The 25,327-nt window shown below is 37.9% G+C and overlaps 1 protein-coding gene across 1 annotated transcript in view; it reads right to left on the reverse strand.

Moving 5' to 3' along the window:
* The window catches only part of dnah12 (dynein, axonemal, heavy chain 12), a 260,737-nt gene that overhangs the window by 117,562 nt on the left and 117,848 nt on the right, over positions 1–25,327 (reverse strand). The window contains exons 32-39 of the mRNA XM_060835852.1: positions 17,750–17,833; positions 17,404–17,592; positions 15,954–16,073; positions 14,104–14,289; positions 11,108–11,259; positions 6,522–6,660; positions 1,750–1,916; positions 308–563 (exon numbers count right to left, since the gene is read on the reverse strand). Of these exons, the coding sequence (XP_060691835.1) occupies positions 308–563; positions 1,750–1,916; positions 6,522–6,660; positions 11,108–11,259; positions 14,104–14,289; positions 15,954–16,073; positions 17,404–17,592; positions 17,750–17,833 (1,293 nt within the window). The remainder of the gene's footprint in view (positions 1–307; positions 564–1,749; positions 1,917–6,521; positions 6,661–11,107; positions 11,260–14,103; positions 14,290–15,953; positions 16,074–17,403; positions 17,593–17,749; positions 17,834–25,327) is intronic.

The raw sequence follows: 25,327 nt of genomic DNA on the forward strand, positions 1-25,327 counted from the left end.
TGGGTCTACTTATAGCAATTGGACTGTAGCAATTCAAGTAGATAACTGACCATCACCTTCACAAGGGCAACTTGAGATGAGCAATAAATGCTAGCTCAGCTAGTAACATCTATGTCCCAAGAATGAATAAAAATAAAGCTGCAAGAAGTGGGAGATGTGGTTGGCGGGGGGGGAGGTTTGTTGTTAGGTAGGAGTTGAAGAACAGAGAGGTTGTTAGCAAGAGATCAGGGATTGAAGCTGTGAGAGATGGATGGTTAAGGGGAGTTTTCAAACTCTGGATGAACAAGCTTATTGTAAAATTACTTACCTCCAATGTAGCATTAACAATCTGATTTCCAATTGTAAAGTAATCTGTAGGAAATTCATTGTTACGGAGATAGAAAGCTACAATGTTTGAGAAAATACGGACCATTGTTTCATCGCTAAATGTATTGATAGTGCAAATATTGAAGTGACGCAGGAATCTAGGAGTAACAGGATTTCGACCACCACCTGGTGGACCCATAGCTGAAACCAGTTGTATATCAACCAAAGTGATCCTACTGGTGTCTTTCAGGTCATACCTGGAATATGTAAAACAATGTCATTGTTAGACTTTGGAAATGAATTTTGAGGTGCAAGGAAGAAGCCTGTTGGAGGTGGGGTAGGAAGCAAACAAGTCGAGAAATTCTTCTCACCTCAGCTGGTTGCTTAAATTGCACTCTCCACCTCCAGTGACAAGTAGCCAATGAGACCATTAAAAGGTCTTATTGAGGTTCCTCTTTATTGCAGACAGGAAACCTCCATTTGGCAGGTGGGCCTTTTGCAGTGGTTGAAACACAGCCAGTCACTGCAGAGTTGGAAATCAAGCACACCATTTTGCTACCTAAACATTCTTCATTGCCTCAGACACCTTACAAAAAGCCACAGGCCACTGTGTTTCCCATCACAAAGGTTGTTTGGCAACTGTGACCATTTGTATTCTCAAAACTTTTAGAAGTGCTGAGACTACATTTCTGTCAAGGTACATTCTTTGACCCTTCTGCACACCAGAGGTTTCCACTCTTTATGTACTGACAGGCCTCTTATTGAGACCCTCGAGTAACAGCAGCCAACTAGGTGTCTAATCGGTTTGTGCATTTACCCTCTGGCCATTAATTAGCCAATTCCTCAAAAGTAACATTAGCCTCCTCCTTGCTGGTTCTTGTCCTGGAAGTGATCCAAACATCAGGGTCCCACTCTAAACAAAAGTCCTGCCCATACATTTTGAATAAAGTGTATCTATCATTTGTGAGTAACATTACAATTTTTTTGGTGTGTGAAACAGGGGAAAAGTTTTGGCACAGGCACTTCTACAGGTAATTTTTGGGGGAATGACTTATAAAAACTGTGAGTGATACAGTATTATTTTCATTCAGTACAACTGGTGTTATTTCATGGGTAAGTGAACTGATTCAAATCACTTGTTTGTCCTAAAGGAAATTAAAGTTTCCTTCCTGAACTATGTCAGATTAAGGTTAAATATGTGGTTGATAAAATTAAAAGGCGTGCTTTTCTTTAAACCTCTGTGGTAGAGCAATAAGGGAGATGCAGAGTATTTGCTGATTTGTACTATTTGTATTTTTCCACTGACAAGCAATAAAATATATATTTGATTTTCTTCATGGACTATAGACGTAATGAATACAATATCTGTGCCGAACAAAATATTATCCGAATAAAGTTTAGAAAACTTAAATGTTTGACAATAGGTTCAAGCTGCATTGTTACCAGTTTCCGTGGTCAAAGTATTGTCTGAGCAGTTCAATAGGAGGCTGAGCACCATATATTTCCAATGCTGGCATGTTCATATCATCTACAAAGATCACACATTTCTTTCCCATTGGAGGACCATACACTCCCTTCCGTCTCTTATCCAGTCTGGACATGATAATATTCTGTTAGAAGAATAAAAATCAAATTAACTTCACATTCATAGGAGCATACAAAATAGAAACAGTTGCAGTTGATGTCTGATTTGGAGCACATCTTCGGTACTATTGCTAGAATGTTGTCAGAACCCATAGCCTTTGCAATATCCAGTGCCTCCTGCTGCTTGTCAATATCATGTGGAGGCAATCAAATTGGCTGAAATCTGTGATGTTGGGGACTTCTGGAGGAGGCTGAAATGGATCAGCAATTCTGGCTGAAAATTGTTGCAAATATTTCAGCTCATATTTTGCACAGATGTGCTGAGCATCCCTCTCATTTAGGATAAGGATATTTGTGAAGCCTCCTTTATTAAGTTGATGAATTATAAATTTACAACTGGATGTGACAGGACTGAAGAGCTGAGATCAGATCCATTTGTTGTGAAATCACCTAACCCTGTCTATTATTTACTGATTATGCTGTTTGGCAGGCAAGTAGTCTTGCTTTGTAACTTCACCAGGTTGACACTTCACTTTTACATTTCCCTTGTGCCGCTCCTGGTGATATCATTGAGTCCTGGCATATTGGTAGTGGTGCAATGGGAGATATAACAGGTCACAAGGTTACAGCTTGTTTGGAGTACAATTCTGCTACTGGTGATGGCCCACAGTGTGCAGGATGCCCAGTCTTTAGTTGCTAGCTTAGAGAGTTTAAGAGTACCTCCTAAAATTTATAAAATAATATATCAGTGAATCCAAGCAGAAAGGTCAATTCAGGTAGTCTATTATGACCCACCTTTCCTCCCTGCAGTACTTCATTGAGGCATGAAGCCTTAAGTTCCAATGATCTCTCACTCTAATTATCACAAATAGGCCACCTTCATGAAGGTAATGGATTAGGATTAGGTTTAAGCAATAGAGTTTACTGCTGGAAAAAAACACCTGCTGGCAGGGCTAGGCCAAGGACCTATCCAATAGGGCTCCCATATTGCACCACCAAAATGCTATTATTATGATCCCAGCTGATGTTATCACTGGACAAGTCAGATTCTAGTATGAAACCTCGTTTTATTGGTCATAGTTTGAATTGTTTTGGTTTTAACAAAGTCATCTCTCATTGAATCGTAAGTAAACAACGCTGCATATTTTGCTTTAACAATAAAACTGAAGTTTATTAACAAAAAAAACCAAACCATCTACTTATAATAAAAAATCAAAGATTTTTCAACACACAGTAGAAGTATACTCTTACTAATCATGCAACACTCCTTAACAAATTGAAATGAAACCAAACAACTCCTCTTTAGAAACCAACACCCTCTGGTACCATATCCCAAAACACCACATTTACAATACTTATACAGGACTCCCTATATCTAAACCTTGTTAGGTTTAAGTCAATTTTCAACTGGAACTACAGATAGCTTCTTCCTGGAGTTATCAAATACCTGAGCCTAAATGTAGTCCATCTTAAATAAACTACCCAGGATTCCATCCCTATATAAAATAAAAGCCAAAAGAACTGTGAATACTGTAAATCAGGAACAAAAACTGAACTTGCTGGAAAAGCTCAGCAGGTCTGGCACCATCTGTGAAGAGAAATCGATGTTAATGTTTCAGCTCCGTCTCTTCCTCAGTTCTGAGGACACAAAACATTAACGTTGATTTCTCTTCACAAATGCTGGCAAGCCTGTTGAGCTTTTCCAGCAACTTCTGTTTTGGTCCCATCCAAATACCTCTGGTCTAGGACTAACAGCAACTCCTCACTTGAAGGTAACCTACTTCATTATCCATCCTTCTCTTCTCAGGAGCACTAGACTACAGAGCCATGCTATTCCAAAGATTTCATAGGGCCACTCAAAGCTCAAAGTAAAGTTGAAATCAAAGATCTTACTCTCTAAACCACAGGCTGTTCCTCCAAGCTCAAAAAAAAATTCCTGAAGCCTCTATCAAAACTTGAGTCCCATTAATTACCTTGCTTGTGGAAACTGCAGAGGATGGGCACAATTGAAATGTGGAGCTTATTCAAGGAAAAACTACTGCATGTTCTTTAAAAGTATGTACCTTCAGGCAGAGAGGAAGTGGTCGAGCAAGAGAGCTGTGATTAACTAAAGAAATTGAATTTCTTGTCAAGAGGAAGAAGAAGACTTATGTTAGGATGAGATGTAAAAGCTCAGTTAGGGCACTTAAAATTTACAAGTTAGCCAGGAGGGGAAATCAGAAGTCGTTGGCAGGTTGGATCAAGGATAACTCTAAAGCTTTCTATAGGTATATGAGGTATGCCGAGAGAAAGATTAGGGTCAATGAACTTGTGTGTGGAGTCACAGGAGATAGGGGAAGCGCTAAATGAATATTTTTTGTCAGTATTCACACTGGAAAAAGACAATGTTGTCAAGGAGAATACTGAGATACAGATTCCTTGACTAGACGGGATTGACTCAATTAGGCTTGTGAAGCATGACCTACCCTTCACAAAACTGTGTTGACTTTTCCTAATCAACTTATTCATCTCTAGATAATTATAAATCTTATCTCTCATAACCTTTTCCAACACAGCCAAAGTGTATCACCTCACAACTGCATACAGTTCTGGTCACTGCAATATAGAAAGGATGTGGAAGCTTTGGAAAGGATTCAGTGGAGATTTACTACAATGTTGCCTGGTATGGAGGGAAGGTCTTAAGGAAAGGCTGAGGGACTTGAGATTGGTTTCATTAGAGAAAAATGGTTGAGAGGTGACTAAATTGAAACTTTTAAGATAATTGGAGGGTTAGATAGGGTGGACAGTGTGATCCTTTTTCCTCAGATGGTGATGGCTAGCACGAGGGGACATAGCTTTAAATTGAGGGGTGATAGACATAGGACAGATGCCAGAGGTAATTTCTTTACTCAGAGTAGTAGGGGCATTGAACACACTGCCTACAACAGAAGTAGACTTCCCAACTTGAAGGACATTGATATGGTTATTGGATAAACATATGGATGAAAATGGAATAGTGTTGGATAGGTGGGCTTCAGATTGGTTCCACAGATCAGTGCAACATTGGGCCGAAGGGCCTGTACTATGCTGTAATGTTCTATGTTCTAACTCCACAGAGGGGCAGTATGGTGTCATCAAGTCATCCTTTATTTACTCATGCATAGTACTTGACATTGGTCCAACTTCCTCAGAGCCAGCTCTCACACTTGCATTTTTTTTTCTTTTACAATTACTTAGAAGTGCACTTTACTGTTTAACTACATCTTTCATCTGTACAGGGTGTGTAAAGTAGCATTTAGATTTTGGAGAGAGCATGGAAGTAAATATCTTCTTTATTAAAATCCATTAAAGTCTGCTTAAAAACACATGCAACTAGCTTTTCAAAATAACTTATTGACAGTGCACGGAGAAACACTTCCATTTATGACTGTCAGCCAGTATGACCTGATTGGACCAGATTAACAGCACTATTCAGGGAACACATTCTATTATGTCCATCTGTTTAACCTCAGTATAACCACTACAGTCAGGTGCAAAACAATCCAAGTTAAACAAAAAAAATTAATTAGCAATGCACAAAATCCCAGGTCTGAAAATCAGGCCTGAAAAACTGTTCAAAAAATAATCACCATGGCTACAGAAACATCCACAAACCAACCATCAACTTCAGGCACACACACAAAAAAACCCCACAGCTAACACCCAATCTGCAATCAAGTTCTGCAGTGCATTGGAAACTTAGTTTCTAATATGCTCCACCTTATGCTATCCATAAAATAAATGATAAGAAAATATAAAATATAAAATGCCAAAACATTTTAAGTTCATTCATAAATTAATATCTTAATTCCTTTATATGTTATAACATTCACATAATGAAGTACAAGGAAAACATTTTTTCAGTTCAATGTAAAGGAAATTTTGTAATTTACCGTTTTCCAATATTATTCTCCTTGTCCACCCCTCAAACTTTGCCCCGATTTGTAGTAGGATAAGTTGGACAGTAATAACTGGACAATTACTCATGGATGATTTAATTCTGGTGAACGTGCAGACAAGGTGAATTATGTCTCATTGCACACTTTTGTGAATCTAATTTTTAATGCATATTTTGGAAAGACAGCTTGTTAATTTAGTTCATTTTTTAAAATGTAAAGTAAGTGGGAAACAAACAATTACTTTGAGAAGTTGAGCAACAAAACTAAACAAATTCCAATCAAAAGAGTGCTGTATTTATTTAATAAAGTCATAGGTGGAAGTAGGAAAACCCTAACCAATGCATGACTTTTCTCCAAGCTCTTGAAGGAGATGGGTATCTACGGCTAAGTTAATTATTCACATGGTTCCCAGAATAAAAGGGATGTTTTGAAGGTAAAGATAATTGGATTAAATTTTTATCCAGAACATTCGAAATATCTCTTTGCTATAGAAATAGATTATGCAGGGAGATGTCATTTCATGTTGGGTTTATTTTTGTGTGGCTTCCCACAGGAAGGTTCAGTTACTGTTTTCTCAGTCACTGGCATCAGAAGACAATGAGACAGTCTGCCAGTAGCTGGTGATTTGGAACAGAGAGCTATTCTTGGAACCAAGAATGTTTTCTGGCAAGTTTCTATGCCCAGAAACTTTAAAGAGTGATGAAGGATATTTACCTGAATCTGATTAGCACTAGTTCGTGCAGAAAAGTTTATGAAAAAAGGTACATAATGGTCCTTATCCAAATTGTTCATTAGCTTATCTTGAACATACAGTGATTTCCCAGTGCCAGTCTGACCCACAAACAGAAGAGGTCTGTGTGAATTAAAAAGAGCATGAGTTTTACAAATTGTTTAAAATCATAATATAACAATATTTCAAACTGTATACGTATTCTATAAAATGAACATACATGCAAATTTGTTGGCACAAAAATTTGATTAAATGTATATTACTGCAAATAAATTATATACATAAATTTTAATAGTAGTGTGCTTTTGTTTTCTTCTATTCTTATGGTATACATTTATTTGAAAAGTAAATCTGAATAGTATTCAGGGCACTTGCATGACATGACACTAAGTTTGATAGCATGATAGCACAGCATTAACATATATAAATAATTATAAATTATCCTCATGTTCATGACTATCTGCACTAATGGTAACTTATTAATTCAATTTACTTCAATTATTTTGTTAATTTTATTGCTAGCGATCACTATTGTGATAATATTGAGCTTATCACTGATTTTCTAGAAGGATGTTAATGACAAGTCTAGTTCTTACTTTGATTTTTAAAAAAGGTGCTGATGGATCTGCCATTAAAATTATGTTGGGATTTACCTACACTCAAATGGCACATTGCTGAATCTTCCACTATCAACGTCCTGGAGTTACCATTGACCTGTGACAAGAGTGGATCAGAGACTATGAATTCTGCAAAAAGTAATTCACCTCCTGTCGCCAAGGCACAAGACAGGAATATGATGGAAGACTGTCCACTTGCCTGGATGAATCCAGCTACCTGACATCATCTAAAACAAAGCAGACTACTTGATTAGCACTCCATATGTCACCTATAACATTGTATCCCTTTGTGAATGATGAACAATGGCAGCAAGAAGCTCTACAAGCTCTACAAGAAGCTCTGCTGCAACTCACCAATGGTTCTTTAACCACACCTCCCATCATACCCACATCCTCCACTAACCATAAGGCCAGAGGCAATAGATGCCTCTTTTAAGTTTGTTAGTTTTTGTTTGAGAGTGTTGGTGGGTTTATGTGCTACTAGGTTTCCGAGTGGTCTCAGTAGTCTGGCTGTCATTTCTGAAACTTCTTTGATGTATGGTAAGGTAGTTACCAAACAAAAACTAACAAACTTAAAAGACCCGGTACAACCCATGGACAAAACCAACGTCATCTACAAAATTCCATGCAAGGACTGCCACAAACACTACGTAGGACAAACAGGAAGAAAGTTAGCCACCAGGATACACGAACACCAACTAGCCACAAAAAGACACGACCCTCTCTCCCTCGTAGCCCTACACACAGATGAAAAAAACACCATTTCGACTGTGACAACACATCTATCCTGAGACAGGCTAAGCAAAGACATGCCAGAGAATTCCTAGAGGCTTGGCACTCTAACCACAACACTATAAACAAACACATAGATCTAGATACCATCTATCAACACCTCAGAAAATGAACAGGAAATGACATCACCACAAACCCCAGTAACCCCATCCAGGGCAAACATATAAATAGAAAGCAGGAGACAACAGCTTCGCTTCACTTGGAGGTCACCACTGATGATGTTACCTAGCCAGGTAATGAAACGTCTGGATGTCAAATCTACAGCTCAGTGAGCAAACCTACACCACAAACCTCAACCTGAGCTACAAACCTTCACCAACCTTACAACAACACTTCATCTACTTGGTTCCTCATTATTACTTTACAGTTTAATCTATGTTATAGGGCCCTGATTAAAATATTAAAAGTATTCTCCCATCTGGAACAGAACAGTCCACAAGAAAGCCTCAAAAATAATGGAAATAAACAGATAATATTACACTGATATTTTTTGATCATTTACTATTCCAGTCACACCATGAGGAGGCTGTAAACCTCAACCCCTGTAAGCATAAAGTTGTTATTGGTGCATTGCATTCAATTCTAGTCACCCCACTACAGGAAGGATATAGAGGCTTTAAAGAAGATATAGAAGAGGTTTACCTGAATGCTGCCTGGATTAGAGGGTATGATCTATAAGGTGAGGCCAGAAAAACTCGGGTTGTTTTCTCTGGAGCAGTGGATGCTGAGTGGACACTTGATAGAGGTAACTAAAATTGTGAGATGCATAGATAGGGTTGATGGTCAGATTCTTATTCTCAGAATCAAAATATCTAATACTAGGGGGCGTGTATTTAAGGTAAGAGGAGGAAAGTTCAAAGAAAATGTGAGGGGCAAATGTTTTTACAGAGTAGTAGGAGTCTGGAATGGGCTGCCAGTTTTGGTGGTGGAGACAGATACAATAGGGATGTTAAGGACTTATTTAGATAAGTACATGAATGCACAAGGAATGGAAGGATATAGACGAAGGGCAGGCAGAAGGGATTATTTTAATTTGGCATCACGTTTGGCGAAATGTGCTTGTGAAAAGTGGATGTCCCAGTGGGATGTCTCCTATGCTGCCTTCCCTGGATAGATGCATTCCAACCAACCTCTCATTCATGTTGCAAGCATGCAGCCTCTACTATTGACCGGAAAGAAGGCTCTTTTTCACCTTCTCTGTCACCTGTTCCTGAGTTTGTGGGAATATTGGATGTACAAGATGTAGGTTTTCCAGTGACTGAACAGTGTAAAGAAGGTAGACAAGTATTAAAATGGTGTGGACAAAATCTTCTGATCTTGATGAGCTTGGATGGGGGATGGGTATTTAATTTCGTGGGGGTGATGGCACATCTGAATCTCACCATCTTTACAACTCCAGCAGAAATAAACTCTGAGTGGGAAGTCCTATGGTCAACATTTCAACTCTGCTGCCAAATAAGCCCCTTAAGTGGCCAACTAATAACTTCTTAAGAATTCATTCTGTTATGACTGAGATTGATTCAAATGTAGACGAGCCTTTCATTATGCACCATTCATGACAACTGTGTGACAAGCTGTGTGAGCTGCAAATGTGGGGTAATCTGTCCTTGGTATGGGGAATAGACATCATGGAAAGAAGGTGGGAGGTTAGGTTAAATGAGGCTTCCCTCACAACTCTCTGCAAACCCGACCCTCTGACCACCACCTACTCACATTATTTACCTGAGCCTTGAATCCCCAAAAGTCTGAAACTTCAGGATGTGTCCTTTCAGCAGCAGTCACTGACTTTCATTGCTACTGGCCAGCAACACTCACTGAGGCAAGCCTTCTGGCTCCAGGGGCTTGATTCTTGGGAAGGACCATTGTGACCTTGCCACTTCCTGACTAATGTGTGGCTTGGCAGGCATTCCTGAAGGTAGGCAGCTGAGGACCTATACTTTCAGTACATCCTGTAGGCAAGACATTGGCACCACAAGAAGATTCTGCTCCTTATGAATTTCACCCAGAAACGTGATGAGTATGACATTTTCAACTCCTTCCATTGTTCAAAACTAAATCTAAACTAAACCACATACAGAGCCCTTCTCACACTGAACTCCAATCCAGACATCTCATGTGTTGGAAACATTGCCAAAATGCTCACTGTAAGGTTTGCGACATGAACTTTCCACCCTTCTTCCTGTCACTTTGAACCTGGTCCTGCCATTTCCCCCACTTTACCAGGATGCCATCAATGCTCCTAATTCCCTCTACACATGCCCATCCCCAGAATCCTTCATCCTTAATGATCTCAAACCTTCATGGAAGTTGTAATGCTCCTATTCCACTCTCATGTGAGTTCAGCTCAAAATCTGGCAACCTTAAACCTAACTGCACAAAGTGAAAAGGTGCATGGCATATTTAAACAAACATGAAGTAGGTGCCATGAGATTCTCATGTGCCACTGATTTTAGAATCTCTACAGTGTGAAAAGAGGCCTTTTGGCCCATTGCGTCTGCACAGCCTTCCGAAAAGCATTCCACCCAAACCCAAGCACCTAACCTATTCCCACGTCAAATCCAGCTAGCCTGCACATCCCTAGGCACTACACATAATTTAGCATGGCCAATTTGCCTAAATTGCACATCTTTGGTGGAAACTCACGCAGACACATGGTGAACATGCAAATTCAAAACATAGTCATCCAGGTCCTTGGTGCTGTGAGATAGCAGTGTTAATCACTATGCTGCCCTCATCTGGATAATTTGCAAGATATACCAGTGTAAGGGGCAGATAAATTCATACTACATGAGAGGAAAGTGCTGTTTGATTGACAAACACATGTCTCATATAGTCTAAATGTTGTTTTCACTTTATATTGGTATTTCTTGCAAATTATCCTGATGAGTGCAAAACAAAAAAACTTTGACAAAAGTATCCTTTCTCAGCAATTGTCTTGGTATCTTAACTCGCCATCAGGAAATATAAATTTTGGCTCAGGCCTAATTCAGTCATCTCATATGCTGCCAATCCTGCCCTTGGAGCCTCTATAAAATTCACTTATCTACAGACAGCATGTGGGCTAGTTATCTTACATTTGAATTATCATTATGACTGTTATGTAGTGTAAATGAGAACCGCAGTGAGTCAACAAACATTCTAATAAACAATTTCTTCCTTACCTTCCATTTGTAACACAGATGTCCAACAAATAAGTATATCTGACTGTGTCCATAGTAGGAACTATAATCTCTTGGACTTTAGTTTTCTTATCACCCAGTGCAACAGATTTTATTGTTTCATTCCAGTGGACCCAACGTCCTCTGCCTTTAAACTGATAAAAGCATTGCAAATTCAATAGGAAACAGTACATAGTTCAAAGTAAAAATTATGCTGTGTGTATTAAATTAATTTTATGTCACTTTTCCCAACCATTTCTTTTAGTTTTGTTCACCTCCTCAAAGTAAACACACATACACATTTTTAGAGGTGGGTAATCTAACTGTCACCTTTGGATGCCATTTCAGTTGCCAAGGGAAACAATATACCCCGCTTGCTTAATGAAAACTTCTTTATTTTGAAAACCTATACTAAATCTTCCCTTAAGCTATTCTGCACTATGGAGAAGAATTTTAACTTTTCTAGTCTTTGAAGTCTTTCACCCCTATTATCATTTTGGTCAAACCCCTCAGTACCCTCTCCCAACAATTAACAAACCACCTAAAGTCTGGGTCCCACAATTGTACACACTAACCCATGTGAGTCTAATCCGTTATTTGTACATGTATGGCATAATTTGCTTGTTTATTTATTCAATGCCTCTAGTGACAAAGACATGTATCCCATGATGTTCCAATTATACATTAATGGCACATATTGAGAAACATAGGCTCTTAGATCCTTTCCAAACTGGTGCCACATTGTGTGTATGATAAAGTTCAGGAAGTTTAATTTTTAAAATAGAGGTAAATGGATTTTGGTTTCAGTTCTGTATAGGTATTTGTTTTTAAAGAGATCAGATAACCATTTGGAAAACTGATCTAATTACATTTCAAAGAAAGCATGTTCCTCAGCAGGTGCCTAGCCAGATACCTGTGGTATTATTGATGAACTATTTACATTGTGCTGTTTATGATATAGAGGAAAACAAATGATTAGGATACATGGGGGTTTCTTTTGAGTTCAATTCAGAAGAATCAAGTTTTCAGTTCAAGAGAACAGGTTGACCACAGCAAAGGGCAGATTAATTTGTGAAATATCCAGTTGTGAGAAATATAAATCTTGCAAATGTAATAGCCCAAGGTGGAAAATCAGTAAGAGTCAGTTACTTAATGAATTAAACAGTTAAGAAAGGAATGGTATTTCTTTGGAACTGAGAATCTTCTGTTGGAAGAAGATTGCTTTTTTTTGTGTTGATTTCTTAAAATTTACTTATATATATAGCTTTGTTTTAGGTTTTGGAGTAATAAATTTAAGTTGTTATGTTTAAAGACGCTTGGCAACCTTGTTTGAACATGCTCAGTATCCAACCACCACGGCACCCAACTGGAAAAATAAAACGTATGATCTTCAAGTCAGTTTTATCCTTGGATCTGATTTGTCTTGGTATGACCATCAGCTGGGAATATTTGCATGAGCAGTGTTTGCTCACAGAGCAGAACATCGCAGAGATAGTATGATGCTCCAAAGGGAGAAAGAAGCCAACAAAGTTTCAGTTTCACACCTTCAGCATTATCTGGAATCAAAGATCTTTCTGTAATAAAAATCCTGGCACCACTTAAAGGCCCTGTGTTCTTATGAACGTTTCTAAGGATGAAATGGGTAGAATTACCTGGAATATCCTGAAAACAGAAGTCCTGCTGCTCCTCAGAGAGGAATCTATATTTTCAGCCTCAGGAAATCCAAGAATCGTAAATTTTAACCTCTGTTGCAATTTGCATTTGGAATCATATTAATTTATGGTACGACAAACTAGACTATAGACAGGTGGCCAAAGGAACTTCATTTTCTTAAACTCCTTGACTATAACATTATTTGTTATGTTTGATGGTAGGAATGTTTACTGAGTGTAAAGTCACTATATTCATAATACCATTTGTGATAGAAAACCTACATCCACGTCTTACCAAAGTAAAGACTGGATACAAGAATGGTTACTCCAGAATTCTCCTGTTGAGTAATGGAGTTCAAGTGGTTAATAACTAATCACAGTATCTGAGCTATCTCAATTTTGATTCCCAATTTATACTTGACTGATCTTAATCATTATACATCAATGAACATCAATGCCACTGGGTTAAGGGTAAAAAAATCAATTACAATTTTTGTTTCTGATCCATATTCAATAAATGAGCAAGAAACATCATATGAGCACCAGATGGTCTCTGCTCTTGACATTTTTAAAGTGAAATAGTCCGCTGATACTATTTTCAAGATATAAGTAAAGTACCATTAGATGTCCAGCATCCATGGAATTAAATCACAGCAAAGGGTCAACATCTTTAAGAGAAGCAATATGAAGGAAAGAAAACTAATAAGAAAAATTGTAATAATGGATACTCATTTAATGCTTGCTACACATGAAATAACTACAAAGATTGTGAGAAGATTTGTAACTCGGGTGCTCGTTGTTGTGGTTCTGTTCGCCGAGCTGGAAATTTGTGTTGCAGACGTTTCATCCGCTGTCTAGGTGACATCCTTAGTGCTTGGGAGCCTCCTGTGAAGCGCTTCTGTGATCTTTCCTCCGGCATTTGTAGTGGTTTGAATCTGCTGCTTCCAGTTGTCAGTTCCAGCTGTCCGTTGCAGTGGTCAGCATATTGAGTCCAGGGAATTCCTAGAGGCATGGCACTCATCCATAGATTCAATCAATAAGCACATCAATTTGGACCCAATATACCGAACACTGCAATGGACAGCTGGAACTGACAACTGGAAGCGGCAGATTCAAACCACTACAAATGCCGGTGGAAAGGTCACAGAAGCACTTCACAGGAGGCTCCCAAGCCCTGAGGATGTCACCTAGACAGGGGACGAAACGTCTGCAACACAAATTCCCAGCTCGGCGAACAGAACCACAACAACTACAAAGACCATGTTAGATTTTCTTTATTTTCAATTAAGTTCTTGATTTGGTTTGAGTTTTCAAAACTGTTGGTTCAAGGAAGAGAAGAAGGCTTACCTCATACATGTAGTCATAGACAAGTCCTTTTTCCTCAAAAAGACATTCCCATTTTCCCACAGAAGCTGGTGGTGGCTCTGTAGATTTTACAGACACAATTTCACGCAAGAATGCATCAAATATTTTTCGACCATCTTTGTCACAGGTTGCACCAATTGACCAAATCAACCCAAAGGCAAAGGCAGCCTGGAAATAAGATGAAGTCAATTTTCATTTTTGAGAAGGAGAAGAGTATGAAAAATTAAGAACATTACAAATCCCATTGAGCCTTCTCTGTCATTCAAGTGATTATGACTGATGTTTGACTTCTTCTGTACTTTCTGTCATGTTCCCCCTATCCCTTTGGCTCCCTAGGAGTCCAAATATCTATCTTTCTCAGTCTTAAAAATATCCAATAATTGAACACTGATAATTTGCTGGGATAGAGAATTCAAAGGCAACTCTTTGAGTGAAGGAATTTCTCGTCTTATAAATGATAAACACCTTACCATGAGGCTGTGTCCCTGTCCTTGGCTAGGAAAAATAACATTCTATTGTCGACTCAGTCAAGCCCTTCCAATTTATAGACCAAACTTTTTTCAATGAATTTAAAGCTCTAACAAAATGTGAAGAGTGGCAAGGGCAGAATGAATGGAGAGCATGGCATGCACCTTCAGTAGGCATAGGCTCATGCATCACTTTTAAAGAAGCAGAAGAACCTGTTACAGTTGTTTTTATTATCACGGAGGGCCTCTGAAGAACATGGTGTTATGAGCTATCACCAAACTGCTGCTGATTTGAATGTCATCGGTTGTCCCAAACAGGGAGAAAGAAGACTAATAGATGAAGACAAGACTCACACCCCAAATATGTCAATTTTAATCAGTTCTTTCTCAAAACATAATAATAGAAGTAGATCATTGAGCCCTTCAAGTCTGTTCTGCCCCTAAATGTGATTATGCTTGAATTATATCCAGATTCCATTTCCCTACTTCAGACCAATACCATTGACTAACAAAAGTCTACTAATCTCAGATTTAAAATTATTGAACAAGCCATCCTCTGCAAAAAGAAAATATTTCCATTTTTTTTCTGAATGGCCTGGTTTGATGTTATGCCCTAAAGTCTAAGCACCTTCTATTAACAGCCATAAAATCTTGTTCATATAGCCAATGATATGGTGATGCTGATATTGGACCAGAGTGGACAAAGTCAGAAGTCATACGATGCTAGGTTATAGTCCAACAGGTTTATTTGAAATCACAAGCTTTTGGCGTGCTGCTCCTTTGTCAGGTGAACTCGTCTGATGTCATGTCACTTCTGACATCTGGCCAATGACATACTAGCAAAATTGCCAAGTCTTCAAACAGCTTAATTCCTGCTTCTATTGTTGGTTCCAGGACCTCCTAGTGAACAAAATTGTACAAAGGCTGTTGGGGCTATTTAAATGAGCCAAGGCAGCAAATCCAGTGGTTTTGGGCTGCACCATTGCAGTTCATTATGCATATACAGCTCTGACTAGCACAAAAATGGGGGAGAAAAATCTGCCTTTTGTTTTCTGGACAACATGAGGCATAAGACCAGAACATTTAGGCTCCAAGAAAAATATTACCACATCCTGTTTGATCCATCAATTCCAAAATCCATGATGTATAATAACCTGCATAATAGCTAGATCACAATTACATTGCAATAGCTTTGAAACCAGAAAGGAAGCAACCTCAGGTCACTTACACACAGCATCCAGTTACTACATTTAAAATGGATTTGTAGAGGTCTAAGCATTTTGAGCTAAAGAGAGGATTTAAAAATGTTAGCACCAATTTTCCTCTTGTGAAATTGGAAGTTACTGTAAGGGCATTCATTTGTACCATTATCCATACACGAACGTTTTTGGGATCTGAGTCTTCTGTCAGAACTTCACTGAGAAGCATCTCAAAAAGACGAGTCAACGAAACCACAGTGTTGCTATCAGATGTTGGAACAAGTTCCTGTATATTTGACATGGATATTATATCAGTTAAATTCATTCATAATATTAATTGATAATAACAAATAGGCCAGTTATACTTTACTGTTGGTCAATACAAATATTAATTTTCTTACAATCCACTTATTATTACTTAGGAGGAATTCTTAACTTATTCTGAGTACCAAAGTTTCTAATATGTCTTACTGACCTAACAGGGCAGATTTCAACACAGGGAACCATGGTCGATGAATGCTCAGGTGACGTGGTTTTCTGCTCAGGACCCTGACTTACTGAATTTCATCATAGCTTAATTTAAATAGCTTTTGTATAATTTTTGCCCAGAGTAATTGTGAAGTGGATGTAAAGCAGTTTCAGTGATCAACAGGTGACCCTTACTTTCAGGTAAGTGGTGGGGTGATGGTTTCAGGAGGAAGGGTATGGGAGGCCATGACACTGTTATGCAAAAAGTTGATATTAAATACACAAAATACTCTTCACCAGAACAGATCCTTCAGATTTCAAAACACCTGCAGATCTGCTAACAAGAAAATCACGGCTGCTTCTTTGCATAAATTCTCAAGGCTTGTACCTGCTTTAAGCTTCATCCACCTACTAAATTCACCATGCAGGAACATTATCAATGTGGCTTTGAAGGAAATTTGCAGTTGGTCTTGATAATCTAGGTGGGAGAAGTCATGGGTTTGAAAGGTGCTGTATAAGGAGGCTGGGTACATCCCTGCAATTTCTGTTGTATATGTACATATAGCATGTTGGTGGTCGAGAAAGTGAACATTTAAACTGGTGGATGGAGTGCTATACAAGTGCAAATTTATCCTGAACTTTAAATAGTTAAAGAAAATCAACATTTATACAAAAACAAAATATTCCAGAGGCTAGGAGCCTAAGATAACAACAGAATATGCTGGAAATACTTAGCAGGTCAGACAGCATCTATGGAGAGACACAGAATGACACCAGACCTTGATGCCATTTCAAGAGAGGTGACCAACGATTTTGTACATATTAAGCTAAGAGAACTTGAAAAGGAGAGTACGATTCTTGCTGTTGCATGTAATGCAGATGTTATATGTTACATAGCAAATTGAAAGTGTGGCTTCAGTTAAAAAGACTTCCATGCTGCCATTGTAAACTGTAGGCTGAATTTGACTTCCCAGTTAGCTATTTGTGACATCAATTCAAACAAGTTCCTTTTCAGGTTTGAAAATCACTACACTCCTCATTCCTACTGGACAAATCATTCAAGTTTAGTTACTTCAAGTAAGTGTTTTGTGACAATTCAACATTCAATAATATTTTGCAATTTTAAAGAACAGTCAACCTTTGTTTACCTTGCATTGCTTGCGAAGGACGTGTAGTGCTGGAGGCACTAGCCAATCAAAAAGATCCTCCAAAAGATTCAGCATGTCTTTATGATGTGACACGTTTGTGAGAGTTTTAAGCCAGGATATTACAATAGGCTTCCAGCCCAGTTGGGCTGGCTCCAGATAGATCATACCACAACGACTGACAGTAGCTGGCTAACATTACAAAACAAAATCAGTATAAGATGCATAGCAAAGCTGTTTTCTTCTCCTAATATAATTGACTCAATTAATAATATATTTTAATTCAGTATTTTAAATTAAAAACAATTGGCTACTTTCTATCTTTAGGAGGAAATAAAAGTGCTCTTACTGAGGCTTGGGAAAGATCCATAGCTTCAAAAATGAGGCTCATCTGTTGTGACATTTGGATGATCTCTCCACTCATCAAACATAGCTAGTAAAAAAACAATAATTACTACAATATGATTGTTCAAAAAATCATTATCAATGATAAATAAGACAAAAGGAAATTCAAAAAGGACAGTATTCAAGTATAACACATAAAATAATCCATTAAATATTTGTGAAATGTAAGGTCAGATTTTAATAAGTGCAGAGTTGGAATTGAGACACTTTCAGATAAGAAACAGGCTTGCAGGGTCAATCCAACATGAACAGTTGACAATTATAATTTCTGGATCTCATCACTATCCTACAATAAGTTCTACGTTATCTAATGATATGCTCACACATATGTGTGTCATTGCCCATTACTAATTGACTTGAGAAGGTGGTGGTGATTTTCCTTCTTGAACCTCTGTGGGTGTAGGTGTTCACAAAATGCTGTTAGGAAAAGAGTTCCAGGAATTTGAGCAGCCACAGTCAATATAATTTCAAACCAGGATGGTGTGGGGCTTGGAATGCAAGTTCATGTCATAGTATCCCCATCATTTACTGCCTATGTCCTTCTAGGTTTGAAAGGTTTCTGCAGGGAAACTTCGGCCATTTGCTGCAACACATCTTGCAGATAGTGCACACTGTTACCACTCTGTGTTAGTGGTGGAGGGATTGAATGTTGAAGGCAGTGGACAGTGTGTGCTAGTCAAGTGGGCTGCTTTATCCTGGGTAATGTCGAGCTTCTCCAGTGTTATTTCAGCGGAGGCAAATGGATAGTATTGCATTACATCCCTGTCTTGTGCTTTGAAGATGGTGGATAGACTTTGGAGAATCAGGGTATTCCAGAATTCTTAACCACTGATCTGATTTTGTGAGGCACTGGGCAATCGTGGTTAGAGAAGAGATCAACCCAAGGCTGGACTGATGTCTGATTTCCTTATGAGGAACAAAGGATCAGTTCTAATTCTCTAGCTACAAGAAACTTATACATTAAATGGTAAGGTCCTGGGGAGGGTTGCCAAACAAAGTGACCTTGGAGTGTAGGTTCATAATTCCTGAAAGTGGAGTCCCAGATAGACAGGATAGTCAAGAAGGCATTTGGTATGCTTGCCTTTATTGGTCAGTGCATTGAGTACAGGAGTTCAGATGTCATGTTGCAGCTGTAAAGGACAGTGGTTAGGCCACTTTTGGAATACTGCATTCAATTCTAGTCTCCCTACTATAGGAAAGATGTCATTAAACTTGAAAGTGTGCAGAAAAATAAATTACAAGAATTGTGCTGGGATTGGAAGGTTTCAGCTATGGGGGGAGGCTGAAGAAACTGGAGCTTTTTTCCTGGAGCATCAGAGGCTGGGGGGGGGGGGGGTAACTTTATAAGAGTTTATAAAATCATGTAGTTGAATGGATAGGTTGAATAGCCAAGTTCTTTTCCTAGTGTAGGGGAGTCCAAAAAACTAGAAGACATAGGTTTAAGGTGAGAGGGGAAAGATTTAAAAAGGATCTAAGGGCAACCTTTTCACACACAGGATGGTGTGTGCATGGAATGAGCTGCCAGAGGAAGTGGTGGAAGCTGGTGCAATTACAACATTTAAAAGGCACTTGGATGGGTACATGAATAAAAGGATTTAGAGGGATGTGAACCAAGTGTTGGCAAATGGGACTAGACTAATTTAGAATATATGTATAGAACGAGTTGCCAGAGGATGTGGTGGAGGCTAGTACAATTGCAACATTTAAGAGGCATTTGGATGGGTATATAAATAGGAAGGGTTTGGAGAGATATGGGCCAGGTGTTGGCAGGTGGGACTAGATTGGGTTGGGATATCTGGTCAGCATGGACAGGTTGGACCGAAGGGTCTGTTTCCATGCTGTACATCTCTATGACTCTATGTCTCTAATATCTGGTTGGTATGGACAAGTTGGAACGAAGGGTTTATTTCCATGCTGGTCATCTCTGTGACTCTATGACTCTTGCACATATCTAGTTTCATTGTTCCTAGTTTTCAGAAAGTAACTTTTTATTTTGGTATGGATGTTTTTAAACACAGATTAATAGAAATCCCTGGTTAATAATATTAAACAGCCTTTGTGGAAATGTAAAACAAACATGCCTGCATTAATTACACTTAAAATGCTAACCTCTATTTAGTTAATATGGTCATAGTTGATTCTGCAATCCTTAAACAATGGATAGTCATCTTTAAGTTGTGGGTGGTGTCATGTGTTCTACAATTTTTCTGTACGGGATTTAAATATTTCTTTCTCAATGGAAAGGAGAAAAAATGCTAAAACAAAGATTTCTTTTGTGGACCCAGCAGATCTGAAGAGAGGGTAATAATATCCATCAGACATATGTGAGTCACAAAATCGCTTGAAGCATGACACCATTTTAGAAGCATGCTGTCTATTGTAACCTACTGGTTTAATGTTAGCTAAACACTCACATGCCTGCAGAATGCAACATTTATACTGCTAGCTGAAATTAACATCTGTTGAATTATTCAATACCACAATATGTTTGCCAAGTGTTTTGTGTTTTGAGAGGTTATATATGCATTCCCATTTCAGGTAAACAACTTGCTGGATGAAAACTCATACCATGAGTTTTGGTGGTCATCCAAAAAGACTCCAATTTATTGGTGATAGATATCTGGAAAACTAATTGAAAACTAACCAGACAACAACTGTTGACAACAAAGAATCTGGATAGATGGACAGTTTTTTATCCTTGAAGTGCATCAGTTTCTGCAAATACAATAATAGGGAGCGAACCATCAAAAAAAAGAACTAATTTCTTTTGATTCACAAAATGTTCTTTCAAAAGATATTTTTGAGACTGTCATAGTTAAAAGGAAGGAATAAATAAAAAGGTTGCAGTGCACATCTGAGTTGGAACATGAAGCCAGTAAGTGCCATAGAGAAATGAGAAGCTGAGTAAAGCTGTGTTCCTGATAGTTGAAACATGGGAAAGTTTTTCATAAAAGCAGCTGCAACATATTTGTTCTTAACGAAGGAACAGTTTTTTTAATGCATGCTGACATAAAATCAGGGACACACAGCTTAAGGTGGATGTCGTGTAATCATGGATAGCTGAAATCTCATTATGGACTTGGCATCTAGTGACACTATTACTGAAATACAATTCTTCAAACAGTGTTTGCAATTCTATTCAATAGATCAAGCAATAAATGATCTCAAGGAAAGACCTTTAAATATCTTTCTTGCCATTAAAAAGAGAGAGTGGCCTCACAGAATTGTCACAGCCATTTCATTGCTTAGACAAACAGAAAGATCTAGAAAAAACTGAAAAGTTCGGGGAGACAAGTTGAAGGTAAGAATTGACTTCCAGATTAATACATTCCAACTCATATCATACAGTCAGTAACTCCAAAAATCCATTGACCAGTTTGTTAGAAGATGCCACAGCAGTCAAAGGCATGGCTATGACTTTGTCTAAAAGAACTGTCAGATAGGCTTATTGAGACAGCTATCATATCTAAACAAATTAAAGCATTTAGGAAGGACCTTTTGAGTAAGAGAAAGGACCAAACCACTGACACATTACTTGAAGATGAATGCAAATATGGCAAGCCATCAATAATTACATGCTTTCAGTGCAGCTAATGTTACTGCCATGGTCCATAAAATGTACCAAACTAACAAAATTGGCATCAGGTGCAGTTTGTCACATCTATCCAAAAGCCATCCAGCTTTTCTTGCTACCTGTTGCACCAAAGCATATTGGGCACACATATACACAAAATCTGGTTCCAAAAGTCAAGTCAGACTCCAGGATAAAACATAGATAACAAACAAAATGCTACAGCATCACACACTTGTAGTAATGAAAATGTTATGAAGGTGAAAAAACACATAAATGATATTCTGAGTTAACCAAACAAAAAGAAAATTTCAGAAAAAGACCAAGCTTCTAAACATCACACACCATGTCAATGGCATTCGACAATCAGAAACATTTATAAGCATTAATACCATATGTCCTGAAAATGCAAGACGGCACACACTGAAAGCTAAAAATTGACACAGGAGATAGTGCTAATATACTACCACCACTCAACCTGAAATACATGTACTTCAGCAAATGGTACCCCATGATATAGCCTATGAGAGACAGTCTCACAACATAGAAGGGATCATCAATTCAGTGCTTTGCAGAATTACACTGCATGCTAATACGCAAGATTATTTTGGCTTCCTGAATTCTTTTACCTGGTAGAAATCAACTATTAGACAATTAGTCCAGAGACCCAGGTAATATTCAAATCCTGTAATGGAGTTTGAACTCATTAAAAATATCTAGTTTAAGAGTTTAATTATGATCACAAAACCAATGTTGATTGTTAGAAAAACCCATCCAGTGATGTCTGTTAGAGAAGCAAACTACCATCCTTCCCTAGTCTGGCCTACATGTCACTCCAAATCCACAGAAAGTTCTCCTTCTCATTGATGAAGAATTTCATTGTCCTCCACAAAGAATGGCTGAGAGATTTATTCAAGAAGGACATCCCTATCTGTAACAATATAACCATTTGATTCTCTCAAACAGATTCCATCAGCAAAACCTTATGAAATCCTACCCAAGAAAAAGTATAATTCTTGAGAAGAATGCCTCACAAAATGATGTAGACATGTCTTTTGCAAGACTTAAAATCTATTGCCTTTGTTTTGAAAAAAACCCTCCATCTCCATAAGCCAAATATTCTACATAGAGTTTGAAATATTAGCTCTGGTCATTGGTATTGTATTATTCTTCCACATACTTATTTGGCAAAAAATCAACATGGAAACAGATCATGGTCCACTAGAAATGAGTATCCTATCATGTTTTTAGCATCTTCTTGCCAAAACGCGCAAGTTTGAACCATGGAATGAAATTTAAGCTAGGAACCAAAATGATTACATCAGGCATACTGAACAGATTGCCCAATCCCTACCAAGACCAATACATTCAACTTGATCTGCACATTGATGGTCTAGATTACAAAGTTTGAGACATTCTCAAAATTTATCAGAGCCAATAGCCAACCATCAGCAACTGCCAAAAATGATCAATTATAATAGTTTGCAAAAGATAATTATCTACCTGAAGTTGTAAAGAAGTTACAAAGAAAATTTATTCATTTCGGGCATATAGAGATAAACTGTATATTACGGAAAGTTATTTTCAAGAGCAAGCAAATATCAAAAACATTATGCTAAGATATCATGTCCATGTTACACATCGAGAACACATGGGCATTCAGCACATAAGCACCGAGCACATGAATCTGCGTACCTGCCAATGATAAATTGAGATATTCAATGATTCATAAATGTATGTGAGGCATCCAATTACATCAATCCCAGGAGTGGGAGGAGTTTCTACATCCACAAGAGGTTCTATATATTCCTTGGATTAAAGTAGCAATAGACTATTCACAGCACCTAGGGAAGACTGCATGCTTCTGACAGATTACTTTTCTAACTTTCCCATTGTTAAATGACATAGTAACATAAAAAGTGTGACCACCACTGACAAAATGAGCAATATTTTCATTTTGTTTGGTTTCCCAGAATGAATAGTGTTTGACAATGGTTTTGGACATACTGGTTGATGATTTCAAAATGTGCACTAATTGGGGAGTCACCCATACCAATTATCACCTCACTGTTTACATTCAAACCATTTTGTTGATTGTATGGTGCACACTATCAAATCAATGATCATTGCATGTTGAGCAACGAAGCGAGATTTCTTATTTGCCTTGCTGCAGTTTAAAACAAAATCAAGGCAGGAAGGTTTACCATGCCCAGCACAATTTATGCTTGAAATTCAAATGCAAATTATCTTGTCCATAGTTGTTTCTGAGACACAGATATTATTCTTCAAAGACAGAGGACAATGGATAATATACACGATGAGCGAGTAGGTACAGGACTACAACTGCACAGTACGTAAAGAGTACAAATTAGAAATGCAAATACAAATATTTTCCTATTGGCAAAGCTTTCTAGAATGCAGTCAACCCAGATTATACAATGTCATTATTGATTATAATGCTACATTGCAAAGGAACAGAAGTCAACTCAGATTAATGAACAACACACCAATCATGCATGAAAAGTGAAGAAAAATACACAGATGATGACAATTAATGCAGTCATGGTAAGTGAAAACCAGCAGCAAGTCAACAAAGTTGTCAAGAAAGTTCAACAGAGAAGAATGTATAAAAGAAAATCTGAAGGTGCTGGAAATCCAAAACAAAAATAGAAATTATTGGGAGAAACTCAGCAGATCTGACAGCATTGGCAGAGAGAAAGCAGAGTTAACTTTACGGGTTCAGTGACCCTTCTTCAAAACAGTATGTACTTCTCAGTGTGTTTATGATCAGGCTATGTTGTCAAACGTCCAAAATATTACATTGAAGTTTGAAGTGTTAGTCATGTAAACTGTTTATAATTATTAAGTTGACAATGCTACCAAGCATTTAGGATTTGGCTTTGTAATTTGGAAAAAAAGAATGTTGTATTATATCTCATGGTCAGTATGCCATTGTACTTTTAAGAGAGATCTCATCAGATCATCACTGTACCACAGCGTATGACCAAGCATATGACCTGAGGGTATAATGGACTCATACTCCATCTGGCCTTGGATCACTTCAAGTATGCTTCTCTTTTCTAACCTGTCACATTAATGTTAGCAGAGAAACTAATGTGTTTTCAGAACATAAAATTTGAACATAAAATAGTTAGTTATAAATAAATGTATGTTAGATTCTTCAATACAACGATATCTCTGTCCAGTTTCTTGTGTTGTAATGGTGAACATAAGCATTACCACATCAAGCAAGACACACTGTTGGAATCAAACTCACACCAAATGGGATCATAACAGCACTACAAAAGTTTTGAAAAGCTTACTTTTATGATTGTTTTCTCCCTGTGAGTCTTTTGCAACAGATTTTCCTGGTATGGTCCCACTTTGTATTGTTGGCATTAAAATTGCTGCAGAATCTGTATTGCTAGTTTGGGCCTGCCCTGTGAAAACTTATGAGTTCTCACTGGCTTCTAGCAAGCGATTCCAACGTCTTTGAACCTAAAATAGCTACTTGCAAGAGTGAAGTGCAAACAGAGATGGATGAGCTCTATTTATTATAACCTTTGCCTGTTCCATTCTTTGACAGTTCAAGAGGTTACATTTGCTAAACATTTTCATTCATTTCATAGAAATCTTCAATTTCTCTGTATTTCACAATAGTCCTTCAACTTTTTTTAAATTTAACAATGTCAAGGAATTTTGTGTAACTAAATCCCTATATGTCTTGCTGCTTCTTATTTCTGTAAATTCCTCTAGTCCCCAACTATTTGAGAATTCTAAATTTCTCCAATTTTGTTCATTGCTCCCTTCACACCACTATTAGTGACTGTGCCTTTAGCCAAGTAGATCCTTTGCTCTGGATTTTACTCTAAACTATTCTACTTCTATCTCCTTTAATTCTTCTTCTAGTCAACTATTATTAATTGGTTTGGTTTAGCATCATTTTTTTCT

This window comes from Hemiscyllium ocellatum, chromosome 14 (assembly GCF_020745735.1).
Source record: "Hemiscyllium ocellatum isolate sHemOce1 chromosome 14, sHemOce1.pat.X.cur, whole genome shotgun sequence".
In the NCBI taxonomy this organism is placed as follows: domain Eukaryota; kingdom Metazoa; phylum Chordata; class Chondrichthyes; order Orectolobiformes; family Hemiscylliidae; genus Hemiscyllium; species Hemiscyllium ocellatum.